General features: G+C 38.0%; 2 protein-coding genes across 2 annotated transcripts; one reads left to right on the top strand and one right to left on the bottom strand.

The window, feature by feature from the left end:
- Nucleotides 1-770: 770 nt before the first annotated feature.
- LOC103140902 (metalloreductase STEAP4-like) lies at nt 771-9,482 on the top strand (the record flags this gene model as incomplete). The annotated part of the gene is made up of 6 exons (XM_007556257.2): nt 771-900; nt 4,360-4,638; nt 4,730-4,824; nt 4,935-5,088; nt 5,226-5,396; nt 8,508-9,482. Coding segments are annotated over 6 exons (1,090 nt in total), but the record flags the coding sequence as incomplete, so codon positions are not given.
- On the bottom strand, nt 2,484-3,110 carry LOC107836699 (C-reactive protein-like). The gene is made up of 2 exons (XM_016673410.1): nt 2,955-3,110; nt 2,484-2,849 (listed from the first exon to the last, which is right to left on the bottom strand). Exons 1-2 carry the CDS (start codon nt 3,015-3,017, stop codon nt 2,631-2,633), a joined length of 282 nt encoding a protein of 93 aa, XP_016528896.1. The 5' UTR covers nt 3,018-3,110; the 3' UTR covers nt 2,484-2,630.
- Nucleotides 9,483-11,634: the final 2,152 nt, after the last annotated feature.

Genomic DNA, 11,634 nt, shown 5'->3' with positions numbered 1-11,634 from the left:
TGCAGAAGAAAAACAAATATATTTCAGGACTGTACATTGTTGTAACAGTAAGACAGTTGTTATCCCTGTTGCTAAGCAAATAATTTAAGTTTAGATTCCTTTATCCATTACAAGGCCTGTGCTTACTCTTTGTAAAACCTCAGTCTGGCTTCAATGCAAAACGTTTAACTCATTGCACTCCATCCTCGGCAGCTGAACTTGTTCGGTCTCTTTCTGACTTTACAGACGTGGACTTTCATGTGACATTTTAGTTTTTGGAGACTTGCCTGAGCATTTTATTGTTCTGCTCTCAGGTTATTATGGTGGTTAAACGTGGGCATGCTGGCGATTGCTCAAAATGTCCTTTACATGCAGTGAGAAATGAGATTTCAGATTCTTTTAAACCTTTTTCAAATTCCTTGCTAGGCTCATAGGATGACATAATCTTCTTTATGAGGTCTTATTCCTACCACGGTGTTCCCTTGCAAATCAAAAGTCAGGAACAAAAACTGTCTGTGATTTAAACAGGCCAAGCCTCCATCACGATGCCGTGTAAGGATGTTGTAATGTAGCCATTTTCACCCGATGTGACAGACATTTGTGTGGGATTTTAGTCATTTTATGTGGTAAACACATGGGGGTGTCCTAATACATCCTTCAATTGAAATGATAAGAAATTATGTACAAAATGTGGTATTATGTCAGAAAAACAAAACATTAAAGGCTTTCAAAGCATGCCCTTTATTTACCAGACTGCAACTTTCGAGGAACATATGAAAGTGCTAAGACAGATTTCCTTTGAAACCAATAAAAGTAAAATGCTGTGTGCTCTTCAGGCTGGTTCCCAGTGCTGCTGTGGTGAAAGGTCTTAACACGCTGTCTGCCTGGGCCCTGCAGAATGGACTTTTAGCAGGAAAACAGGTAAGGAGTAAGTAATCTTTCAGAGAACGTCGGTGGGATCAAGGCGAAACAACACCAGGAAGCTGCTAGGCATTAAGAAGCACTTTAGCTGACAGGAAGGAAAGATACAAAGACAGAGCAGTAACAGGGAGGAGATTACCAACTTGATCTGTTCATGATGAGAAACACTTGACATCAAACTTGAAAAACAGTGCCTGCTTTCATCGCTTATTGTACATTGGGAAAAGTGCCTCTCAGATTTGTAAACATAAAAAAAAAAAGATTACTTCGTCATACACTGTGCACAACCTGGAAATTGAATTTATTTCATTTGCCTTCCTGCTGATAACTGATTGTATCAACTTTCCATCTGAGGAGTAAAGAAAATGAGGACAATGTAAAAAAACAAAACAAAAAAAAACAACAACACACACACACGCAAACACACCTTATTATGTTAGAAAGTTGAAAGCCCAGTGTTTATTGCAACCTTCATTTTAGTTTGTTTCATGAGGAACACAAACATGCTGGAACCTCTAGAGACCAAACCTGAATCTGCCTCAAATCCTCTTTAGCACAAACAGTTTTTTTCATATGTGTACACACACACGCACACACACACACCCACGCATGCATGCACGCACGCACGCACGCACGCAGACACACGCCGTCGCACACACCTCTGTTTTCTTTGGAAACAGGTAAAGAACACAAGATGTGTCTCCAAATCTCTTTCTTGCTGCACATGTAGTCACACTATGTATTCATGCACACACATACATGCTTGTAAATGTGCACTATTCCCTGGCCAGCAATTTGATTAGATCCACAGCGGGGCTGTGGCGCTGTCACATTTACATTCAGATGGAGATTTAGTCTGTCGGCCGTCCCCTGCTGTTACTGGTGCAGTAATGTAGGCAGACATGGCTGACTGCCCAGTCCACTTATACACACACACCTGGGGAAAAGTGCTCTATCCTTCCGACTCTCACACACGCCTGTCAGGCTGCTCTTTCCAACACTCTGCAGCGCTCAGTTTCTTACAAACAACTTAATCATCTTATCCCAGAGCCGAGAGGTAAAAATGATAAGCGTCAGCATGGCGAGATCTAAAAATGGGATTAAATCCTGAGCATATACGAAGCGGACATGTGTCTTTACAGAGTCAAGCAATACAGATTAGCTTCGGCTCCAAAAATTACTCATAAAACACAGAGAGACAAACAAAAGAAGGGTCAGTACTCAGACAGACTTTATTTGGAAGGTATCTTCTAGATTTTACTCTAAACAGATCAACTGATATTTCCAGCAAATAAACAAAATGAACAACAGTGATGCTGCAGGAAAAACATACATTTTTATTGTCATTTAGAATTGAATAGAAAACAATATGTTAAAAGCATGATTTGGTATCATGATTATTGGTAATAATGATTGGATACAGTTGGACTTGAGAGCTTTTGTTGTATTTGCTCTGGTATTTTTTGTTTTATTACTAGGACTGCTACTAGCACTGGTAGCAGAGCTAGTAACAGCAGCGTTAATTTATCAAGTTGAAGAGATCAGATGGAATTATAATGAGAAAACCACAATTTCTGCATATTTGGATAAGCTTTGATTGCAACTGTAAAGAAATTCACCCTGATCAAACACACCCTGTTTTCCCACATGCACTATTTTCTAGTTTACACAGAAACGTCATTCTGCCCTTAGAAGCCGGACTTGACGAGGCCTTTTCCCACTAACTGGCTCTAGTGGCAGGTCAGCTGCTTGTTTTCTGTCAGGACTCTTCCAGTAATCTCAAACATCAGGGCCTTCCAGTTCAGCACATTGCCTGGACTGAAATTCAGATTGTCCACATAGTTTTGGATTTCACAGGAAGAAAGGACGTAGTCCCACATGTGGACATCGGTCATCATGCCGACAAAAGATTGCTTAATGTCAAATTTACCACCATAGCTGTCCTGTTCCTGAAAGCAAAGAACAGCGTTCAGTCAGAATAACAATAAAGAACATTCTATGCATGGACAGCAACTTTTGATCTTTTTCATTTTTTGTTAATATTGTAAATATACCTGTCCAAGGACAACAAGTGGTTGATTGATCTGTGATGAACCTCCTGACTGAAGGTTTTCCATCAAACCACAGTTGACCCAATCCAGATTCAGAGTCCCATGTGAAGCAAACAGAGTGCCAGGCGTTCAACTCATAGTCCACTACATAATGTACTACTTGATTGGCCACATACGAGCCAACTGTGTCAACAGCTGTTTCTTTGAATATCAGTAAACCATTGTGTAAAGACGGTGTGGCCAGGGAAAAAAGACTGTGGGCTCTGCTGAGATCTGTAAAAGACCTATCAGAAATTAAAAAAAAGAAAAAGAAGCAAAATAAACAAATAAGGACACAGTTCATGTTACTTCTATCTCAGGTTTCCTCATGCAATTCATTTTGTTACATTAACTGAGACATACTGTCACAGCCTTTAAATTGTGTGGATATATTCAGCATCAGTTTGGTTGTGTAGGTTTTTGTGGAAATGTAAATATTTTTCCTGATAGATCTATAAACACATGAAATTTTAAAAATATAATAAATATATTAAATTGATCATTTCAAAGAAAACCTTCATCTATCGGTCAAATCTTTTTTTGTGAAAAACAGACCTATCTGGAAGTATGTTCAAAATTCTCATCATTTTTGTCTGTTAAAAGCAAAATGTATGTGTCTTACCCTGCAGACATGCAGCACATGCTGTCAGCATCACAAAGAGAAGTAAAGCAGGCATCTGAGAAAAAGTCAGAAACAGAAAACACCTTGAGTTTTTTTATTTTTTTTAGTTTTTGATTATACCACAGTCACATTGCTCTTAGTTTTGATACTTTTTCCTACTTGGAACAGCACAGTTTAAAATACAAGTAGATGAAGAACATGCATTCAATTAATATCATTCTATTTAGCAACAGCCATTATATGTCAAGGTCGTCTCGGTGTGGATGTAATGAACTGGAGCTGTGTGTTTTTATAGAGGTTTTTCCTCATTCTTCTTTGAGTCAATATATTGTTATGGCCTCCACTACAGGGTTACAGGGTGGGGTGGCAACCCCACCCTGTAACACCCAAATTACCCCTTGTAATTACCCCTTATTGTCCCACTTATTGTGGGACAATAAGTGCTTTCTACTATATACTAATTACATTCACTGAATTAAAAAAACGAATGGAAGTCTTTGAATTTAATCTAATTTTAACATTTCTTTTCAAGCAAAACAACAACAAATGCTTTCAGTGACATTTGGTCAAACACGCAATCTGTTTAGATGTTTGCAAATTTAAAGAAAATCATAGGAATAAAACTGTGGTGAGAATAAAAGAGCAGAAAATACTTCTCTCGTTTTTTGGCATTTAAATTCTTGCTAACAATGTCTTCCAAATACTTTTCCTTCTGCATATTTCTGAAGTTGCCTAAACTGTGTGCAGGTCTTCCTGTGTGGAGAAAGTGGAGAAGCAAAGCAGGCAGTGGCACACCTGGCTACCAAACTGGGCCTGACTGTTCTGGATAAAGGCTCTTTGTCAGCAGCTAGAGAGTTGGAGGACTTCCCCCTGAAATTGTTCCCGGAGTGGAGGCTGCCTTTGTCCATAGCTGTTGGCCTCTCCGCCTTCTTCTTCTTCTACCTGCTCATTAGAGATGTTATCTATGCTTATGTTGAAAAGAAAAACGAGATCTCATATCGAATCATGGTGGCCCTGGCCAACAAGGTCGTGAGTTGTCCTTGATATTAAATCTTTTCTGGTGTCATTGTTTTTGTTGTTGTTGTTCTTAAGGGTGTTTTGTGAAATTGTGTTCTAGGTGTTTCCAATTGTGGCTCTTGTTATGCTGTCTCTCTGTTACCTGCCTGGCGCGATTGCTGCTTTCTTTCAACTCTACAGAGGGACCAAATACAGGTCGGATTATCACAGAAATAATAATAAAATGATAATGTGGTATACTATGCATGTTGTTTTTTGTAATGTTAAATTAGATAGTATTTTGCTTTTGGCTTTTCTTTCTCCAGGCGTTTCCCGAACTGGCTGGACCGCTGGATGCTTTGCAGGAAGCAGATGGGTCTTGTTGCACTTGGCTTTGCTGTTCTGCACGCTATCTATACATTCATCATCCCTATTCGCTATTCTTTCAGGCACAAACTCATTTCAGGGGTGGTGGATGAGGTACAGCAAGCTGGTCCAAACCAGTTATCATGTTTTTTAACAGTCATGCATGAAGAATAACATGGCATAAAACTTGCATTGATTTCTTCTTTCTTCCTTTGCCTCTTTCTTTCTTTTGCTGTCTCGTTCTTTCTTAGGTGAAGAACAATAAAACCACCCCATCTTACTTCGATAACACTGAGGCGTGGGGCACAGACTCGTTCATATCGCTGGGAATCCTGGGATTTTTCCTCTTCGTCCTGTTAGGGCTAACATCCTTGCCCTCTGTAGGCGGCTCCCTCAGCTGGAGAGAATTCAACTTTATTCAGGTCAGAGCTCTGTTGGAAACGTGAATGCGTGTGTGAGTGCATACTTCACCTTTACGAGTACGAACATTATCAGACAGGTGGAGTAAATCAATCAGCAGAAAAGATCTTTAAGCGCCTTTGTAGAGGGCTATATTTTGACTTTAAAACTTCTTTTACGATAGCAATTAAAATTCTCCAAAAGCAGTAGCTGGCGCTCGTTTCCCAGAGTGAAAGCCTGGTGGACTTTCGCCTGGGATTTTAAATGTTAAGTTATTCATTAAATAGAATTATGACACCTGGTGTAATCCCCAGCAGGGACATTGTTAATACAGGTCACAAGCCTATTTATGTAAAGGTCAGATCCATAAGTAGACACCAGAATGAGGCCCACAGAAAGACGCATAGGTCAAAATAACCCTTATGATCTGGAGGAAAGACTTGTGAAAAACATTACACTTCAGATGGCAATTTTCAGCAAATATTTATTAAAGACGTGGTTTGTGTGCCTCGAAGGTTGTACGCATGTTGATGCACACAACGGAGGGGTTTGATGTTTCAAACAGGTTAAGTTAGATAAGCCCTGATCATCATTAAAATCAATGTAAATAATTTGTTTGTGCTGTCTGAGCTCACTGTAAGCTTACAGTGAGAAAATCAGCAGCCAAAAACTAAAGCTCTGAATGGAAGCAGGTCGTCCAAGTAATTCACAAAATTGAGCTTCAAATAAGGCCACTGGTGTTATGTAAAATTTGTCATTGTGAAATGAATTAATCTGCATCTTCTGCCACTTTTTAGCACTAAATGATACTATCAATAGAAAAAGAAGTTTACATGCAACTTTAAATTTCTAGGAAAAATACCACTAAAATTACTTATTCATTAAATCAAAGAGTCTGAAGCAAATATATTTTTGCAAAAACACATTTAATCTGTATTTAAAGCCACCTACATTTACAACTCATTATATTTGCTGCACAAATGTTGCAGCAACGACCTGATAATGACATTTCTTCATCTTATCTTACACTCTCCTTGGCATGCTAAATGCTTGAAGTGGCCGACACTGCAACAGTGTTTGGCCTTTTTTCTGCAGCTGATAACTGTCTGACCACTAGGGGGCACTCAGACTGTTTGTAGAGCATGTTACCATAATGATTAAGCACATTTTAGATAATCAGAAATGCATGGAAAAATTAACCTTGACACCAGCTTCACTATTGATTTCTGAATGGAAAATATAAATAATGCACAATAATAAACATTGATTAAAGTTGCCCCTTCATTTTTCAGAAAATTGATCTTTACGCTCTCTGTTTTTCAAAAAAGGCAAAACATTATTTTCAAGAATAGATTTTTGTTTAATTAAATTAAATAATCTGTGACACAACTTTGTAGCTTGCCAATTATTTTGGCCTATGATAATATACTTTCAATGGGCCAGTTTGTGAAGAAACAGCAAGTGCTGCTATATTTGAGTATGTGCTCAACTCATGATGCTACATTGTCTTTGTGTATTGTGAGAAAAACAAATTGAAATAGTACAATCTGTTACTAATTTCATCTGCAGGACAGAACAAGTTGTGTAGATGACACTGTCTCATATTCTATTGTATCCCATGGTTGCCTAATCATCTTGGCCTCAAATTTGAAAGCGTTGTGCTAATTTTATGTTATGATTGTCCCCAATTGGTTAAACAATTATTTGCTTGCACTCTCCTTGCTTAACTCCTTGAGTCAAGCAAAAACAATGTCAGACTCCCCTCTCACTGCAGTCGTTTTAAGAACAGTGAAGTGAGTGAATCTTCATCAGTGTGGACAGAGGATGCTTTAAAATCAGATTAGAAAAGGTTATTACTGGGTTATTGCTGCATTTGTGGAGCACTTCAGTATTTCTTCTTTAGCAGTGGTACACGTAAAGTGTATAGCATGAAGTATAAATGAAATATTTAAGTTGTGACACTTATGCTATGGAGCCTTTTGAGATGTAGACATAATTGGTGCAAGATTTGCAATAGTGTGCTGGTTAACATTTGGATGAGTAAATATTAGATGATGTTCTAAGGGACAGTTTTGGGTTCGATACATACTTTTAACAGGCATGCAGCTGGTATAATAAATGCATTCAGGAAACATGTTAACCTTAGTAAATTTCAGAATGTGACAATGAAATATATTTTTCTTGAATAGAGGAAATGAGTGAGCAAAGACAAATGCAACTCTTCAAAAATATAAAAAATAAATCTGACATTTTTAAAAATAAATTGTCTCTAGAATTGCAAGAACATTTCTTTTTGCTTTCTGGGCTTCTATTGACCCATAAATCTATAAGTTATACTGTTTTCATCTAAAGCAGGCTGTTGTAGAAGTAAAACTACTGTTAAAGTAACCAGAAAATGAGAAATAGTGATGTTAAAAAGGTTTGTATCTTATGGTGTAGATTTTTGTACATATTTCTAACACAAGACCTTTACAAATCCCAAGTGTAACTTTTGACTTGAGCAAAAAATCCCACATATCTTGTAACACAAATGGCTCCAATTTTTTTTTTTAAGTCTTAGCACAAGCACTTATTTTAGCAGGATAAACTAGAGTTGGGAAAAACATGGAGGAATCTGGTTTGAGAATCAACTCCTAGTGCAAATTCATGTCTGATGTTTGTGTGATGGTCATTAGGAGAGCTTATGGTGATATTTTTATCTTAGGTCAAATTAAATATCAGTGACTTGTTGCTCAGGAAAATCATATATATAAAAAAAAACTTGTGAGAAAATATCACAAAATGGAATTAATTACATTAAATCAATAGAGATTATGTCGACTAGGGATAAAAAATAAAAGCAAAAGCAAAGCATGTTAAAATGATTTTTTTTTTCTGATCTAAGTGTTTCATAATACATTTCATTTTAAAAGTGTGCTAATTGTAGACATTTTGCAGACCTGTTTTGTAGCAACTTTAATATGAAGTTTATTTTTAAGCCCTTTAACCCAGTCACCAGCTTCATGCATGTAACCTTACACTTTTGATTGCTGTGGTCTCTCTGTCATCAGGTCAGTGAAAACATCTGTATTCTGAAATGCCCTTCTCTTCTTGCAATGTTTTAAATAAAACCTTTACATGTGCCATTTTTCCAGTCTAAACTAGGACATCTCACTCTGTTCATTTGCACGGCTCACGGCTACATCTATGGCTGGAATAAATTTCTTCGCCCCTCAACCTACAAATGGTACACGCCTCCAGGCTACATGCTCTGTCTGATCGTACCTTCTGTGGTGTTGGTGCTCAAGTTACTTCTTCTCCTTCCTTGTGTGGACCGCGCCCTCACCCGAATTCGACAAGGCTGGGAACGGACCCAGCCAAAGGAGATGGATGAAATAAAAACCACAAACCTCTGAACTTTGTTCTCAAAAGGCAGAGTATGCACAAGATACTTTTTTTTATTATTTAATTTACATCTTAAATTAACCACATAGAGTAACTGCTGGAAAATGTTTTCAATGTGTAAACAGTTATATATTTTGGGTGACAACATGTAATAAATTACCATAGTGAGATGTTAGACAAACAAAACAAAATTGGTTATTTTCACTTACTTGGGCAGTGTATCGTTTATCCGCTTTGGAAAAAAAAAAAAGAATAAGAAAGATAAGTATTACAAAAAAAGTAGGTAGTGCTGTCATGAACAAGCAGAACTGTTTGTTTCCTCTTTTACTTTCAGCATTCTTCTCTAAATAAATATACATATTTATATCCAACACCAGGTGTTTTAGTAGTTAATGTGGGGAAGGTTATTGATTGGCTGCTTTGATTAGACAAAATTGAGACAAGTAAAGTTTTGACTTTTGCATCTGTTATGGATTTTGTCTTTTCCTCTGTCTCTCTTATCATCTTCTATCTGCTTACACTCAACCGCTGCAGCTTCCATGACCATGTTTATGTGTGACTGCTGCCAGTCATACGTAAACAGATGAAAATGATTAGACTACCCTTTAGGCAGGGTACAGATTGCGCTTCAATCTCAGCCTCACTTGGTTGCATCCCTAAGGTTTGCTAAGTGACACCCAGCACTGGATGGTGAATGTAACTCTGTATCTGTTTCATTTGAATGACGTGCATGGCTTGTAATATTTGATCATTAAAGCCTGTTTTTAAATATAACCAAATCTCATTATTTCTTAAATTTATGCTAAGGGGTAAATTCTGGACGGGTGCTGAAACTGGTTAACGAACCTGGTGGAGCACAGACACAAAATTGAATGAACTCCAACACATGCAAGGTGTGGGAGGAAAAACACACTGCTTTTGCTTGTTACCTGGATGGCTATCTGGATGGCTACCCGCCTCGTCACCAGGGCAGAGGTCTGTCTGATGAAGGAGTGGAAAGAAGACATGATGCTTGCGGTGCTGCGCTGCTCTGTCTACCTACACTTTGCACCAACCGCAGTGGTGTCCAAAGACGATCCTTGAGGGTCGTCATGCATGTTTCAGTTCTCTCCCTGGTTCAACACACTTGGATCAAATGATGGCTAATTTAAAGGCCTCAGTAGAACACTGACATGTTATAGATTGTTACTACCGGCTGGTACAGAACTAAAACATGCAGGATGCTGAACTTGGATCGACTTTGGACACCACTGGCCTAGCGCATTCAAGTTGACAGAAATAGATGTAGTGGGGCACATCGTGTGTGTGTGTTGGAGAGGAGGGGAAGTCTTGGGACCGGATAAACGAAAGATTAGCGACTGATAAAAAAAGTACAACATGGCTTGTAGACGAGAGTTGGTCCAAGGCTAATGACTTAGAGGTAGAAGAGGAGAGGCAGGAACAGAGAGTATCTGTTGTTAAGGGTACAAAGTCTGGAGTAAGAAGAATTTTTCCTCTTCATTTATGCCCTCAGCACCCCTTTTACTCAGACATCTTGTTATCTTGCATCTAGAAAATATTATCGGTGCACACAATCTGTAGTCCCTCACACCCTCTCACATTGTTTTATTCTCTCATTACCGAGGAAACTGCTGTTGATATTGGCCTACTTCCTGGTGTCAGGAAGCTATCTGCTTCGTTTGTGCGCGAGTGAGTATGTGTGTGTCAGCGCCTTAGATAAAGTCTTCTAATATGTCCTTGGGAAAGAATTACAATGTGGTGACATGCAGAAACACTGTGACACAAGCTCACATACACACGTTATTTTTATAATGTGTGTATGTTAAAAGCCTGAAAAATTCGTAAAACCTTCAAGGAACATTTATGTTCAGCTCTGTATGAATTTAAGCAGCATGGACAACATTTAATGAAGGGTTAATGAAGATATGTCTGTGAAATGTGAAAATATATGTTGACTAAAAGTGTCAAAAGCAAAAGTGAAAGTTTTGTAAAATCATTTGAGATTTTTTGATGAAACTAGTTACATAATTGTTATTAAAATAGTTATTTTAGCACAAAATTGCACATGTAAAGTGAACTAGCACCAAATCTTAATTGATGAACTTAGTTTAGAACATTGGGAGCAAAGCACCAAACACTTATTTTTGCTAAATTTTTTGTAAACAAGGTTCAAATGTAAGAGTAAGGTGATAATATAACCAAACAATTTTTCAACTCCACATTCTTGTGCTTCAAAAATGTTTTCTTTGGATTACAAACACGCTGAACAACCATGACTGGGTTAGCTGTGAATTAATAGATTTTAGAAAGAAAGAAAGTCTTCAAGAAAAGACTTTGGGTTCGTACAGAGACGATTTCTGTTTCTGTTAAGCTTTTTTAAACAAAATTTAAACAAAAATAGAAAGTATGCAAGATGTTTTGAAACAAATAGATAACCTTAGTATTCAGAACAAAGCTTTAGCAGTGCATTTTGAGGGTTTTCAGTTTATTGCAGGATTTAATGCATTATGGCCCAGAATATCATTGTATGCAAACAGAATCTCAAGTAAGTGCTTCTTGGTGTCTGCTGAAATAGACCTACAGTAGTCTCAATCTCAGTCAGCTGAGATAAACGTTGCCCTCCATTACATCAGGAAGCTGTTTCATGGTCACAAGGGGCTTTTTCTGAGTTCCCAGGCAGCACAGGGTGCTTAATTGATTCAGCGGGAATGTCAAAAGAGAGGTGTGTGAGGTGAGAAGTGTTACTGCTGCAGCCCCTCTCTGGGCAGCCTAATTTATCGTGAAGGTCCCTTGAAACTTGCAAGTAGGCTACACTGTTGCCGGAGCAGTAGTTTGTGCAAGGTTACACATCCAACATTGAAGAGTTCAGTCTGTTGA

Source organism: Poecilia formosa, unplaced genomic scaffold (assembly GCF_000485575.1).
Source record: "Poecilia formosa unplaced genomic scaffold, Poecilia_formosa-5.1.2 Scaffold77, whole genome shotgun sequence".
Lineage (NCBI taxonomy): Eukaryota > Metazoa > Chordata > Actinopteri > Cyprinodontiformes > Poeciliidae > Poecilia > Poecilia formosa.
Note: the sequence above shows the minus strand (reverse complement) of the source record. Positions and strands in the feature narration are given on the sequence as shown.